This window comes from Mus pahari, chromosome 12 (genome assembly GCF_900095145.1).
Source record: "Mus pahari chromosome 12, PAHARI_EIJ_v1.1, whole genome shotgun sequence".
NCBI classification, from domain to species: Eukaryota; Metazoa; Chordata; class Mammalia; order Rodentia; family Muridae; genus Mus; species Mus pahari.
This window is the reverse complement of record NC_034601.1, coordinates 38771043-38787277: the sequence shown is the minus strand read 5'-3', so window position 1 is coordinate 38787277 and position 16235 is coordinate 38771043. Positions and strand designations below refer to the sequence as shown.

The following is a 16235-nucleotide window of genomic DNA, read 5'->3' as shown; positions in this document are numbered from 1 at the left end:
GTGAGTGCAGGTAGGATCCTCAGGACACAGGAACCAAGGGGTGGGCCTGGGACAGGAGCCTTCCAGTTTCTGTCTATGCCCAGAGCTGAGCCTGTGCCACAGAGCTACATATACAAATACCTGCAGGAGAGAGCTAGACTCCCAGGAATGTCTACATACCTGCGAGCACAGGTAAGACCACTTCTCTTCAAATCCCCGGCCCAAGAGGGACCCTCACAGAGCCATCAGGACACAGGAACCAAGAATCAGCTGGGGACAGCATCCTTCTGGTCTCTATCTGCACCCAGAGCTGACCCTGTACCACAGCTCTCCATACCCAAATTCCTCCTGGAGAGAACTGGTCTCCCAGGAGTAGTGACACATAGGCTTGCAGGAGGGACAAGCCAAAGTCAGAGACAGTAAGACCAACTAACACCAGAGATAAGCAGATGGCAAAAGGCAAGCACAAGAACATAATCAACAAAAATCAAGACTATTTGGCATTATCAGAGCCCAGTTCTTCTACCACAGTGAACCCTGGTTACCCCAATACACGAGAAAAGCAAGACTCTGATTTAAAATCACATCTCATGATAATGATAGAGGAATTTAAGAAGGACATAAATAACTCCCTTAAGGAAATACAAGAGAACACAGGTAAACAGGTAGAAGACCTTAAATAGGAAACACAAAAATTCCTTAAAGAATTACAGGAAAACACAACCAAACAGGTGAAAGAACTGAACAAAACCATCCAGGATCTAAAAATGGAAATAGAAACAATAAAGAAAACACAAAGGGAGACAACCCTGGAGATAGAAAACCTAGGAAAGAGACCAGGAGTCATAGATGCAAACATCACCAACAGAATACAAGAGATAGAAGAGAGAATCTCAGGGGCAGAAGAGAACCATAGAAAACATTGACACAACAGTCAGAAAATCCAAAATGCCAAAAGCTCCTAATCTAAAACATCCAGGAAATCCAGAACACAATGAGAAGACCAAAAACTAAGGATAATAGGTATAGAAGAGAGCAAAGATTCCCAACTTAAAGGACCAGTAAATATCTTCAACAAAATTATAGAAAACTTCTCTACCCTAAAAAAAGAGATGCCCATGAACATACAAGAAGCCTATAGAGCACCAAATAGATTGGACCAGAAAACAAATTCCTCCTATCATAATAATAATCAAGACACCAAATGTACAAAACAAAGAAAGAATATTAAAAGCAGTAAAGGAAAAAGATCAAGTAATATAAATGTAGATCTATCAAGAGTTACACCAGACTTCTCAACAGAGACTATGAAAGCTAGAAGATCCTGGGCAGATGTCAAACAGACCCTAAGGGAACACAATGCCAGCCCAGGCTACTATACCCAGCAAAACTCTCAATTACCATAGATGGAGAAAGCAAGATATTCCATGACAAAACCAAATTTACACAATATCTTTCCACAAATCCAGCCTTACAAAGGATAATAGAAAACTCTAACACAAGGAAGGAAACTACACCCTAGAAAAAGCAAGAAAGTAATCTTCTTTCAACAAACCCAATAGAAGATAATCACACAAACAAAAATAACATCAATAATAACAGGGAGCAACAATCACTATTTGTTAATATCTCTTAACATCAATGGACTCAAGTCCCCAATAAAAAGACTAACAGACTGGATACACAAACAGGACCCAACATTTTTTCTGCATGCACAAAATGCATCTCAGTGTCAAAGACAAACACTACCTCAGAGTAAAGGTCTGACAAACAATTTTCCAAGCAAATGGTCCCAAGAAACAANCNGGAGTAGCCATTCTAATATTGGATAAAGTCAACTTTCAACCAAAAGTCATCAAAAAAGATAAGGAAGGACACTTCATACTCATCAAAGGGAAAATCTACCAAGAAGAACTCTCAGTTCTGAACATCTATGCTCCAAATGCAAGGGCACCCAGAATTCTCAACTGAGGAATACTGAATGTTTGAGAAGCACCTAAAGAAATGTTCAACATCCTTAGTCATCAGGGAAATTCAAGTCAAAACAATCCTGAGATTCTACCTCATACCAATCAGAATGGCTAAGATCAAAAACTCAGGTGACAGCAGATGCTGGCAAGGATGTGTAGAAAGAGGAACAGTCCTCCATTGCTGGTGGGATTGTAAGCTGGTACAACCACTCTGGAAATCAGTTTAGTGGTTCCTCAGAAAATTGGATAGTACTATCTGAGGACCCAGCTATACCACTCCTGGGCATATACCCAGCTATTCCAACATGTAATAAGGACACATGCTCCACTATGTTCATAGCAGCCTTCATTATAACAGCCAGAAGCTGGAAAGAACCCAGATGTCCCTCAACAGAGGAATGAATACAGAAAATGTGGAACATCTACACAATGGAGTACTACTCAGCTATTAAAAACAATGAATTTATGAAATTCTTAGGCAAATGGATGGAACTAGAAGATATCATCCTGAGTGAGGTAACTCAATCACAAAAGAACACAGTTGGTATGCACTCCCTGATAAGTGTATATTAGGCCAGAAGCTTGGAATACCCAAGATACAATTCACAGACCACATGAAGCTCAAGAAGAAGGAAGACCAAAGTGTGGATACTTCGGTCCTTCTTAGGAGGGAGAACAAAATACCCATGGGAGGAGTTACAGAGACAAAGCATGGAGCAGAGAAGAAGTAAAGCCCATCCAGAGACTGCCATACCTGGGGATCCATCCCATACACAGTCATCAAACCCAGTCACTATTGTGGATGCTAACAAGTGCTTGCTGACAACAGCCTGATAAAGCTGTCTCCTTAGGGGCTCTACCAGTGCCTGGCAATACAGAGGTGGATGCTCTCAGCCAACCATTAGACTGAGCACAGGGTCCCCAATGGAAAAACTAGAGAAAGGACCCAAGGAGTTGAAGGGGATTGTAGTCCCATGGGAGGAACAACAAGATGAACCAACCAGTACCCCCAGAGCTCCCAGGGACTAAACCACCAACCAAAGAGTACACATGAAGGGACCCATGGGTCCAGCAGCATATGTAGCAGAGGATGGCCTTCTCGGTCATCAGTGGGAGGAGAGGCCCTTGGTCCTGTGAAGGATCCATGCCCCAGTGTAGGGGAATGCCAGGGCCAGGAAATGGGAGTGGGTAGGTTGGTGAGCATGGGGATGGGGGAGAGGATAGGGGGTTTTCGGAGGGGAAACCAGGAAAGGGGATATTTACATTTCAAATGTAAATAAAGAAAATATATAATAGTTAAAAAAAGAAAAGAAAAGAAAAACCATGGAGCAAAAACTAAAATAAAATAGAAAAAAAAAGAAAGAAAGAAGAAAGAAACCCAAACTAAAACCTTGAGCTTGCTTTCAGTTTTTGATTGCTTTTGTTTTTTAGATTGATAACATGTACATTAGCTAGATTTGTTTTCTTTTTATTGAGGCAAGGACCTATTTTACTATTGTAATATAGCATTGGCCTGGGACTCACTATATAGACCAGCCCAGTCTTGAACTCACAGAGATCCTCCTACCTCTGTCTCCCAAGAATTGATAATATGCCACCACATCTGGCTCTTGATTTATTGATCTTGTGTGATACTCTAAAGAAAGAAAAATTCCTAAATGTAAATATGCAAATTTTGTTTACTTCTTGAATGAGAAAACTTTAAAGACAAATTGATTTAAAAGAAAGATTTCTTTGTTTGTTTGCTTTGTTTTTGTGAGACCAGGTCTCTCTACATAGCCCTGGCTGCTCTAGAACAGTGATATGTTGAACAGGATGGCCTCAAAATCATAGAGATCCACCTGTCTCTGCCTTCTGAGTGCTGGGATTAAAGGTCTGTACCAACACACCTGGCTTATAGAAACATTTTTATTTGACCAAATTATGTTTTATTTATTTTTCCAGCAAAGTCCTCAGAAGGAGGAAAGAGCTAGACTCATTCTGCTGTCGTTGAAAGAGAATGTTGGTAGAGCTGGGCGTGTAGCTCAGTAGCAGAGGGCAGGCCTAGTGTGTACAGAAAATGGAGGATCTGCGATCCCAGCACTGGGGAGTGACAAATAGGAGGATCAGAAGTTTGTGGTCATCCTCAGCTCTGTAACAAATTCTAGACCAACCTGGGGTACATGAGATCTCTTGTTGGAAGAAAGAAGAAAAAATGTTTTTAGTAGAACTACTTTTTTTTTCTAACTCGTAAGACGCCTTTGTTATAGTACATAGGAGAGGATAGTGTATTTCCAATATTAACTCCTGACAGGAATCTTCAATGTCTGGTGTTTGTCTGTCAGCCTGTTTTTGAAGTGATTTACAGCACTTCAGTTTCTACAGACTTTGTGCTTACTAGCCTTGCTTAGCACTTCTAACCAGCACACTGAGCTCCCGGGACTTAAGGGCCACATGACAGTGGCAGTAGCAGTCTTGTTTTGCAATCAATGCTTTCTTCAACTTTGGTAGTGAACCATGCAACTGTAGTTTAAGAACCAGGTTCTTTCCCACCCCAGCTTCAGCTCATTTAAACCAGTCCACATCCCACACTGGAGCCAGCTAGACAGCCCTAACTCCTGCGCATTGTTGGTTTTGTTTTTTAGACAGTGGTTCACCTTGCAGACCAGGTTAGCCTTGCCTCCCAAGTGCCACCATGCCTAGTTGATTTTACATTTTTTAAAATGTGTGTGTGTGTGTACCCCAACACACACACCACACAAAAGAATAACACTTCTTGATACTTGTCAATCATATGAAATTCTGAGTTCAGTGCCCATAAATAAAGTTTTATTGGAAAGCAGCCATTCTCATTTGTTTATGTTTTCACATGACACCAGCAGAGTTGAGCATTTGCAACAGAGACCATATGGCTCACCAAGCATATATTTACTATATGGCCCTTTCCAGAAACAGTTTGTCCAAGCTTCAACAATACTACAGCCAAAGTTGTGCTTTTAAAATATGTGCCTGCGACTGGCTTGGTTTTGTGACTTTTATTTTTACTTTTTTTCTGTGGTAAAGGGAACTTTATCACTTTATTTTTGCCTCTTGCTTAACAACTATTGCCTCAAAAGTTTGCATAGAGACTCATAATTTGAGTCCTATGGCTCAAATGTTTCAATGTCTTCTCTTAAATGTTCTACTGTGTGTGTCCAGTCGTCTTCAAACACGCTCCACAAATTCCGATCTTATTTCCTACCCCTTGTTCCACTCGAGTCTCCTTATTAAATCCCAAGTAGCCTTTATCTTTGCTTCCATTTTGCATTTTCTCTTTATAAACACTGGCTGCAATTACAATTCTTCATTTTGTTTTCGTTCTCCTTGCTTGGGCTATACACACCTGGAAGACAAAGGCCGTATCTATCTTGTTCCCTGTCTTATAGTTGGTGACAAAGCTCATTGATACCATATAGCTGGTGACATCTGTCTCCACTAACTCCACAGAGTCTCTACCTGCCAGGTCCTACATATCCATCATAGTCAGGATATTAACTGTGTCTCCTTGCTCTCTGCTACAGTATGCCAGTTTGGGTAAAAAGTTATATGTGCCATGGATCAGATACTCAATAAATATATTCTAATTGTCTCAATCTATTAAAATTATAAGATTTGGCATCTTAATATGAAGTATCCCTAATTAATAAAACATTGTAATTATTTTTGTTCAAAGAGTAAGCCAATGTGGAAAAAATACATACAAATTTTGTTTCAGAAACATTAAGGGGTCACCCTAATTTATATATATTTAATTCATTTGTTTCTGTTTTCTTGTTGGTTATTTTTGAGGCTGCATTTTAATTCCAACACTTCCCCCTTCCCTTTGCTTTCTCCAAGCCCTCTGTATAACCCTTCCCACCCTTCTTCCTTGATCGCTTCATTATCCATCAACTGTTACTGCATGCATATACATACTTGTATATATATATACATATATATATATATATATATATATATATATATATGTATATATAATCGTCCCATATAAAGCCTGTTGAGTCCCTATAGTAGCACTTGCATATATGGTTTCAGGGTTGACTGTTTGTCACTGGGCAACCCATGTGTTCTTCCCTGCAGAGGACGAGCTCCCCGTCTCAGCTTCACTCCGTTGCCTGGAGTTCTCTGTAGGACTGAAGCTCATGGGCTCTCCCATAGAGGTTTGGAACACTTGTTGGTGTCATGTGGGTTTAGTGAAACTTTACTGGTATAGCTTACGATATTACTAGGAGACACGACCTCACAGCAAATTCTCTGACCTCCTGGCTTTTATAATCCTCCTCCTCCTCCTCCTCCTCCTCCTCCTCCTCTTCTTCCCCCACTCCTCCTCCCTCTTCCTTCGTCTTCTTTCTGCAATGTTCCCTAAGCCTTTAGGTGTGGAGTGGGCTACACAACTCTGCATTTTGCTTGGTTGTGATTTTCTGTAGCAGTCTCCACCAGTTGCAGTTTTCTTGATGAGGAGTGACGACTATTCTTAACAGTTTAGAGGCTTAGTCCATCATCATCATCATGGTGGGGAGCATGGTGGCACACAGACAGGCATAGCCCTGGAGCTGAGAACTTTACATCCTGATCTACAGGCAGCAGGGAGGGCGCTTAACTCATTTTTGACTTTCTAATTATACAGGAAAATTATGTCAAAAATAATGAAGTATAAAGAAACTGTAGTTTCTAAACGGTTTAATTAACAAGACAAGTACACAATATGACTATCAGTAATAACAAGGATTAAAAATCAAAGGTTTTGTTGTTAAAGCTCAGTTGAATTTTATTCTTATCATTGGATTTAGGATTACTATTGTATAGGTAGAAGTCACAGATAATCAAGCTTTCTTTTGAACTATCTTTCTTAGTAGGTATGGGTTCCAGGAAACTGGTCCTCCTTAGAATTTGAGTGCTGAGTTGGAGACATTTTACCAGTGGGTAAAATGCTTTGAGGACTTGAGCTTGGATCCTCAGAGCTCACTAAAGGACACAGAACTGTGTATCTAGGATACAATGATACAAGTCTATAATCCCACCGTGCCTGTCACAAGATAGGAGATGGAGACAGGAGGATTCTGAAAGCTTGCAGGCCACATAGCCTGGCAGACACTGCAGGGAACAAGAGAGTGGAAGGCAAGGTCTCACACCTGAGATTGTCTTCTGACCTCTGCACACATGCACTCACACCCACATCCAGACCCCCCCATTGGAATGCATCCCCCACATGTGCTTTCACCCATACACATACACCCATACACACAGCCACACACAAACACATGAAAGCACTCCCACAGATGCATGCACATACATGTGCATACATATTCATAGACAGAAGCACACACACACACATGAATACACTTTCCATGTATTCATGCATACATGCATGCACACACCTGAATACAGACACACTCACCTGTTCATACAGATCACACATACAAAAAAGGTAAAAAAAGGTACAAGTGCATTCTGAAAATGAGGTTTCAGGTCCAATACCTCACAGAGCAGAAAACTACACTCACGTAAAAGTTTAAGGCATAGATAGCAATGGCCAAAGGTAGTGTGTGTTCTTCCATGTGGGCATATGGTATTGAGGGGAGCTGTTTAAATGTCTACAGGCATACTCTCCCTGAGTTCTGATTTGTCACTCTGGACTCTGTTTTGAGGCTCACTAACTAGAACAGTGGTAGGAGAGAGTCTTATTTGTCAGTGTGTTGGGAAAGGAGAGAGAGTTTAGAACAACTGACAGAATGCATTACTGTGTGTATATAAGGAAAGAAAAACATGTTAGCCTGCTAGAGGCTTCTTTAGACAAAGGCCAAGAACACAGGGTTGAGAAGGGTACACAGGCAGACTTTAACCAGCACAGACATATAAGGAGGTGAGGCAGAGACGAGCTATCAGCAAGCTGTTCCTGAGAGCCAGCTAGCTCCCTTTGCTCAGTCATGCTTGTCACTGACTTTCTGAGGACTGCTTGACTCCATCAGAGTGGCAGGCAGGAAGCTTTCTAATCTCTAGGAAATGGGTCCCTGTGATACGCGAGGGCATTCCCAGCAGTGTGTGAGCCTGTCTAGCTGAGCTCAGCCTGCCTGAGCCCGAGCCCAGGACACTGGCAGAGCTGAGGCTGCTCTCTCTGCAGAGTTACTTGGCTCTGGTGGTAGTCTAAATCTAATAAATGCAGAATTTAAATCTGCCTGATGAAAAAGACACCAACATTACACTTTTAATTATATTTGCATACATGATAGCTTGCAGGGCAAAAATATGCATTCCTAGATTGCTCCCATCATCATCATCATCATCATCATCATCATCATCATCATCATCATCATCCTTTTTGTTGACAGAACAGCTTCACCTATCTTTAGCCTAGCCATCCAAGTCAGAACTATGGTCAAACCCTTGTTTCTTAGATCTTCTTTGCCTATCGTGTCTACTGTTGCCAAGGTCCTTATCATTCACCCAGTCAGCTCTTTCTAACACTAATCTATCTTGAGGTTGTTGAGTGGAGTTTTAAAGGTGACTTTTGGGAGCACGACTGTAACATGGTTCCTTTTCTGCATGAACCCATGAAGTTCTGTTCCACAGTGCAAAGGCCGTGTGATTCAGCCTGACACACATTGCTCCTCATGACTCCGCTCTTCCTCCAGCCCCACAGCACACACACCTCATCTTAGTGACCCAAGCCAGGTGGCCTCACCCTCTGGATGCTGGCATTTGTCATACGTTGCTGGTCACATGCTCACCTTGCTTGACCTTTCAACAGTGTTTGGCACCTTGGTCTTCTTCCTCCATGAGGAAACTGGATCCCCCCCCCCCTTTAACTCTGTTCTTCCCCTGAACACTTCTTGACATCCATTTCTCTTCTACTTATGCATTGCATCCTGGGTGTTCTTCAGGGTCCAACTTTGGGGGAGGGGATTCTATTTTCTCTTTTAAGCAAACTAAATTTTGGTGTCTACCAATTCTATCGACCAGTAAATTTGTTTTTCCCAAATGATTTCTGTAGTTACTGAAAGAGAGGCAAGAACAAAAATGACAGATAAACATTGCCACAGTTATTTGGTCAGCAGAGGAAGCATGTGTGCCTAACAGTTTCAACCAATGAGAACCCAGTACAATACACCAAAGTTTCATAGTGGAAGCTGGCCTCCAGTGTGCCTCCTTCCCAGGAGGGAGTGGGGTCCTTCCTTCCTTCCTTCCTTCCTTCCTTCCTTCCTTCCTTCCTTCCTTCCTTCCTTCCTTCCTTCCTTCCCTCCCTCCCTCCCTCTCCCTTCCCCCTCTCTCTTTCAAGGTAAGGTCTTTTTATTATGTAGCCCTAACTGTCCTAGAACCCACCTTATCACTATGTAGAGTACGAGATCCACCTGCCTCCGCCTCCTGAATGCTGGGATTAAAGGTGTGTGCTACCCACACCAGGCTGACAGGAGGGTGTGGGATCCTTCACTGTCACTCTGGTAAAGCCATCAGATGTTAGTATTCTCAAAGCTGGTCTTGGTAGTCAGTCAAGCAACATTTGACCCATCTGTACACGTTGCTAAATTAACAGAACTGTTAGAAATTAGGGCAAGTCTTGATTTCTCATTTAAAACACTTCTCTTTTGGAAAAATTAAAATTGGTAGATGAGACTCTGTGTCCTATTCATTGTAGTCCAGGACTCTGCCAGGAAATTGTTCTGAATGAACTAAAGCCAGAGATATTTTCAAGGTAAAGAATCGAGTTGCAGTGTCGAAAGACATGCTGAATGCCTCACCTGAAGAGCTGGCTCTTCCGACAACTCCCCAACATTCCATTTAGGGTACTCAGGATAGGATCTATGCTAGTTGTGACGGCAGGAGTCTGAAGCGAATATTGGTCAGTGCTGATGTGGACTAAGACCCAGATATCAATGACTCGCTAGAGTTGAATTGAAAACTGTTGTCACAGGGAGTTTAAGTTTTTAACATAGTTAATTTTCACGTGGGGTTAAAATAATATTGCAGGAGGTGTTTTACTTTATTTGAGCACGGGTAAGTTCTTTCTATTTGCATCCTGTCGCTAATCCGTGTGTACAGTAGAAGAAATTCGGAACCGTCCCTTTAATAAAACATTGTTTCCCTGGCCTCTTCCAGTGGGCGTGGCTTAGGAACCTGTCCAGTGAGGTGTGACTTCAGCTCTGCAGCCTGACCTGCCCCTGGAAAGAGGGCTGGTGCTCAGAACCAGGAAGCAACAACTGAAGCTTCACACTGCACTGGAACTTGACTTTTACGTGGCAAAGCGCCTCATAAAGAGTAGGAAATTGAAGTAGCGAGTTTGCTTAGCTGTTACCAAAATTTTGAAGCTCCAACTGTGGATAAAGACTCCATAGAGTACTTAGAATACCAAGCTTTCTGGGCCAGAAATTGATCTGTTGGCTTTTGATTCCTATCTGATTACTGCTTGGTTCATCTTTATTTCGCTCAAGTTATTTATCTGCAGACTGAACCCAGAACCGCTCAGCTCCTTTGCAGGTTGGTGGTCGACTTTCAAAAAATATTTAGGTCGGTTTTGTTTGTTTGTTTGTTTGTTTGTTTTTGTTTCTTAAGGCTCAGCTGCTAAATACTGAAAAAGTTGTGACTATTAGACTAGCATGTTTGAACAGCGTGATTGTAAATAGTCACGTTTTTTGAGACTGCTGGACAACCTTGCAGAAATAGTCATTTTAAACAAATTAGCAAATATACAGCACCATGAATTAAATGAGTTTTGTTTTGTTTTCCATTAACCAATTATGTATTTACATTTAACTAATGGATGAAAATGTATGTTGAAATTATCTTGCTAATTAACTTAAATAGCATTTTCTTCTCAGGTTTTGCTCGCCAGTTGCGTGTCTTTTACCGTTAGGAAGCCGAGAGTTCACCACCAAGTCATTTGTTTGCTTTAGTTTTTATCTTCAGAAACGTCTATTATTTCAAAAACAGTTTTTTTGTGAACGGTTAATAATCTAACACGGTTGTGCTGAAAAATTGCCTTCTTTTGGTAAAGCTTACTAATCATCCTTTTGCCATATGAAAACAGTTGCAAAGATGATGTCTCTGGAAGACTTAGTTAATTCGCAGTATGAATTACTGTTATGAAAACAGAACCCACACAGAATCTCTGGGGTAGAAGGCGAGGCCCTTTAGGACCAAGGACAGGAGCTTCCTTAACTGTTACTAATGGGCCTTTATGTTTTTCTTCTCTGGATATTCTACTTGAGAAGACTTCATCCGCTAAAAAGAGAGTTCTAGTAAGTAGAGAGCATTACAGAATTTGTTTTCTAGATGTGCGATTTTCAGTTAGAGCTCTTCGACCTGAGATTTCCACCCCGTGTTCATATAATCAGCTCGAAGTGAAGAGGCGTGCTTCCTTCGCTCGCCTCCCTTATTGCAGGTATTTGGGTATTTTTTTTTTTTTTTGACATTTTGAAATGTAGATAATGACATCTGAATTGTCATCAGCTGTTTTTGTGGTCGTCTGGTCATCCTGGCAAACTGGGATATAGCTGCCACAAGTACAGACGTTTTCCTTTTAAGCTCCCTGGTTCCATGAAGTCTAGTAAAACCCAGGACACACAGCTGCTCCTGGAAGGAGGGAAGAGGAGGGGGCGTTGGTTGCAGGGAATACCGGGGCTGAATTCAGGGTCTCTATACATTTGACCCCATTCCGTATTTTACATTCTACTTCCTAACTTTAAAACATTTCTCTGATTGGGCTACGAGATGACTTACTTGCTGGCTTCACAACTAACGTTACTTCTGTCCATCTCTTCCCTCTCTATGGGGTGGTTATCTTCTCTCCATCTCTTCTAGTTTTCCTTCCCCACATCCGTCTTTCCTCCAGCCTATCTCCCCGGTGGAGCCTTATCTGGCCACCCTGGTCCTCAATAATATTAACTCCTTTTGCACTTCCTTCTCCCACGGGCTCTACCAGCCCATTAGCACATGATCATCTTATTTAAGAGTGCCTGGTAACCTTCAGATATAAGTACTTAGTCCGGAGATTATTTTTATACCCTTAGGATTTAATGCAGTGCCACAGGTTCCATTCCCAGTAAAGAGCTGTGGAATGGATGAAAGATCGTATTGACAGTTGCTTCAAGTACCACGCTGTGTCTCTCTTGTCTTGCTTAATCATGTAATTAATTGCAATGCTCCCGGAAACCAGTCTGTTACTATGATATGATGTTATTTTTCCAAATAGTTTACAGCTTGCTTTATTTGGTGTGTGTGTGTGTGTGTGTGTGTGTGTGTGTGTGTGTGTGATGCCCATGGAATCCCAAAGGGTGTGTCAGATCCTTTGGAGTTACAAATGTTTGTGACTTGCCTCACGTGGGAGCTAGGACGTGGCCACTGGTCCTTGGTGGAGCAGCTCTCTTAACCACTGGTCCATTTCTCTGCTGGATTTGGTGACTTTACCACTGACATGCTGTCTATAAAGGAAGCAAGCTGGACTTTACTAAAAGTAAATTAGTATTCTGAAGATTGTTTTCTTGCATTTTATATTTTAGGAAAATGTAATTTAGAGCTCATTGGTGTACAAAGTTCTAAAAATGCTTAAAATAGTCAGATATAATAGTGAATTAAAAGTTTTGGTTCTGAGTTGACATGGATGACTCTGAATTGTGATCGTAGTTTGTATGGATTTCAGACCAGTAATTACCAGAAATGATAAGTAACTTACTTTTATAGAAAAAAAATCACTTTAAACATCTTTACTGAAGTGCACTTATGTACAGTAGTCACTTTATTACACACTTTGAAAACCCACCATTTTCTAAGTGGGATGTGCCTTTTAGTTTCAACCTCTTTGGAGAATAACTCGAGCCCGAGATCAGCCTGGAGAATGTGATTAAACCCTGTCTTGGTGGAGAAACGATTTATCTGTTTATCTATTTAACTCTTTGTTTAATTATTTATTCTTGCATTTTTGCCTACATAAAGGTCTGTGCACCACTCGTGTGCCTGGGATGGCTAGAAGATCCACTGGAACTGGAGTCATAGGTGGTTGTGAGCCACCATGCAGGTGCTGGGAATCAAACCCAGGTCCTCTAGAAGAGCAACCAGTGCGCTTAACCATGGGACTTCCTCTTGAATGTCTCTTATCAAATGGGCATACTTAACCTTTCTTTTTCAGTTCAGAGCCTTGTGGATGGTATGCAGTTCTCAACCACTAAGCTATATGTCCAGCTCCCATTAACCCATTTTTTTTTCTATAGAAATTAGAGTAACAAATAGGCCAGGATCTATCCGAGCCACACCTTGACTGCTCACACCACGGCTCCTCTGGCTTTGGCCTTTGTGATTTGAATTACAGTTACATTATCTGTTGCATTTTCCAACAGTCATGCAATGTTTCTGTCATCTTAGAGCCTGACCAGACAGGAGTTCTGGCAACTGCTCCAGCAGAACTATGGCACGGAGCTAGGCTTAAACGCTGAAGAAATGGAACACTTGTTATCAGTTGAAGAAAATGTGCAGCCAAGGTATGATGAAGCAACGTAGAATGCCAAGGTGCACTATGACCCATCACAGTGGGATTATTGTAGGTCGTTTCAATTCTGAATTTCTATGAACTCATCGTTCGGTGCGGTTTGCCCTCTTGTTGGTAGCGTGCAAGTTGGGAGAGGAGAGACTCATTTGCTAAGTTGGGAAGCACATGTGGGACAGGAAGAAATGTTAAAGCTGAGGCTGCGACTCTTAGATTTTGCTATTAGAAAGCCTTTTTATTAAGGACCTGGAGCTGGTGAGGTCTCTGAGCTCACAGGAGACAGACACTAGAGCAAGTGAGGGTTAGGGTGGTTTCAAGACGCTTCCTCAGAGCTTCCCTAGCCCCGTGGCACATGTCTCGCATTCAGTAGACACCAACCACCTTAGTCAAAGGAGCTGACCGTGCCGTGGGGAGGCAAGCAATGGTAATGTCAGGGTCATGTGCTGCTACAGTGTGATAAAGAAATTAGTGGAGAGATTATTTTGACAGCTGTTCATTAAGAAGTGTGAATATTTTACTAACTCTTTAAGTTAAAAAAAAAAAAGTACTTTATCAATGTTAATTGAGACCATAGCCTCAACAAACAAAGATAATGCATTAAAATTCTGTAGCAAACATGATGTTAAGTGAGAGAAGCCAAGATCCAAGGACCATTTGCCGTTTTGGTTGGGAGCCTATCGGATAGCAGCTGAGCTATCTCTACAGCCCTCCAAATCATATAATGTAAATATGTTGAAAGTCTGAATATATACATAGACTCTCTTCTCCTCTGGGTAGTCTGCCCCAACCTATGTTGTCTCAGTGTACATCAATATTTTATAGTCTTTTTTTCACATGGCTACACATGCATATTTTATAACTTTTCCTGTACAGTTGACATTTTTCCATTACCTTGCTGCCATTATAAAGTTTACTAGTACTCCTTAGGTACCGAAGCGGTGTAGAAAATCAGTTTACTAATGCAGAGAAGCTTGAGATCTTGAGAGTCAGTAGGATCTGGATTGTGCTTTGTAGCTGAGATATCTCAGGCAAACCTTTGGGCATTCCCAGGCCTCAGTTTCCCCATCTATGAACACGAAGCAGTTAGATTCAGAGGTCTTTAAGGTCTCTGCTGACCTGTGAACTCCAAAGCATCTGAAGCGGGAAAGAATACGTATCTAGACCGAGTCTCTCATGCACACTGGAGGTCACCAGTGAAGCGTCTTGTCTTCTCCGGGTGACTGTTTTCTAAGAAAACGTGGAGCAGGACCCTCGTGCCCGGCTCTCCCTTGCTCCCCTTCCCTCTGAAAACAGCGAGTCTGCTTCAAACCCTCGTCTCCTTGGCTCTCCATGTTCTTTGTCCCTGTTCTCACTCTTGCGTTCCCTCCTTTCCCTTTCCTCTCTCCTTTCCAACTCCCATCCTCCTTAATCCCCTGAGATCTCCACTCTCCACTGGTGAGCTAGTTCAAGGATCTTTTTTTTTTTCCTTCATTTTCCTCTCTCTTGCACCCCATGGAGTCCCACCATTCTGCCTATTCAGGAGGGAGTCGGTAGCAGGCCTATCAATCATTATTCGGGCAGGGTTAAATAGGACTTGGGCTGATTTATTTTATTTTATGTCCATTTGACACAAGCTAGAGTCACCAGAGAGGAGGGACCCTCAACTGAGAAAATGTCTCCCTAAGAGACAGCTGTAAGGCATTTCTCTATTAGTGATTGATAGGGGCAGAGGCAGCCCATTGTGGTGGTGCCATCCCTAGGCTAGCAGACTGAGCAAGCCATGGAGGGTAAGCCAATAAGCAGCTCCCCTCCACAGCCTCTGCATCAGCTCCTGCCTCCAGGTTCCAGCCCATGCTTGAATTCCTGTCCTGACTTCCTTTGAAGATGAACAGTGGTATAGAAGTGTAAGCCAAATAAATCCTTTTTCCCCCAGTAATAGTAACCTTAACTAGGATAAGAATATAATAGTTCTTAGCTTTTTTCCCCTTAAGATTTATTTATTTTATTTATATGAGAACACTGTGGCTGTCTTCACACCTATCAGAAGAGGGCATCAGATATATCCCATTACAGAGGGTTGTAAGCTACCACATGGTAGCTGGGAATTGAACTCAGGACCTCTGGTAAAGCTGGATCCTCAGCACAGAAAAGACTTTCAGGACAAGTGAGAGTAAACCCGGCTTGGTAAGTAGATAAGAGAGACGGGTGCTAGTCCATGCTTGATTTAAGCACAAGGTGGGGGGAGGGAGCAAAAAATAGAGACGGAGACAGCACTATCTTTAAGGAAAAAGAACACATCTAAGACATGGATGTGGGGCTTCTTAAGAGAGCAACGAGTCATTTCCTTTACAGTGAATGTATGTGTATATATTGACCTGTCCTTTTAAAAGTTATATTGTTGAAAGGGTATAATTCATCCCAAGGCTTCATGATTTAAAAAAAGTTTAAAAGTAAAGGTTTAGAAATTAAATAAGAATACATGACCGGGCTTACTTATTTTACTTAAACTTTTTCTTTTGTAAAAGAAACTAAAATGTGGCTTTATGTGGTGCAGTGCTCAGATTTAGGGACGAGAGGAATGTTGGCGCAGTTAAACCTCAGGACATGAACATTCTCATCCTAAGTCAGTACTGACGGTTGGTTGCTTGGACATCCTTATTTAAGATGAGTTCAGGAAAATAGCACTAGCTTTCAAGACAAGGTTGTGTCGCCCTGGCTATCCTGGAACTCTCTTTGTAGACCAGACCGGCCCTGAACTCACAGAGATCCCCCTGCCTCTGCCTCTGCCTCTGCCTCTGCCTCTGCCTCTGCCTCTGCCT

At 42.0% G+C, this 16235-nt stretch overlaps 1 protein-coding gene across 4 annotated transcripts in view; it reads left to right on the top strand.

Moving 5' to 3' along the window:
* Window positions 1–16235, top strand: part of Gramd1c (GRAM domain containing 1C) — a 78009-nt gene that overhangs the window by 34374 nt on the left and 27400 nt on the right. For 3 of the 4 annotated variants that reach the window (XM_029544708.1, XM_021210011.2, XM_029544707.1), the window contains one exon: window positions 13317–13432. In XM_029544708.1, coding sequence (XP_029400568.1) covers window positions 13317–13432 — 116 coding nt within the window. Of the gene's footprint in view, window positions 1–10192; window positions 10437–13316; window positions 13433–16235 lie in introns of those variants that run through there. The other variant, XM_029544709.1, reaches the window with a different exon arrangement.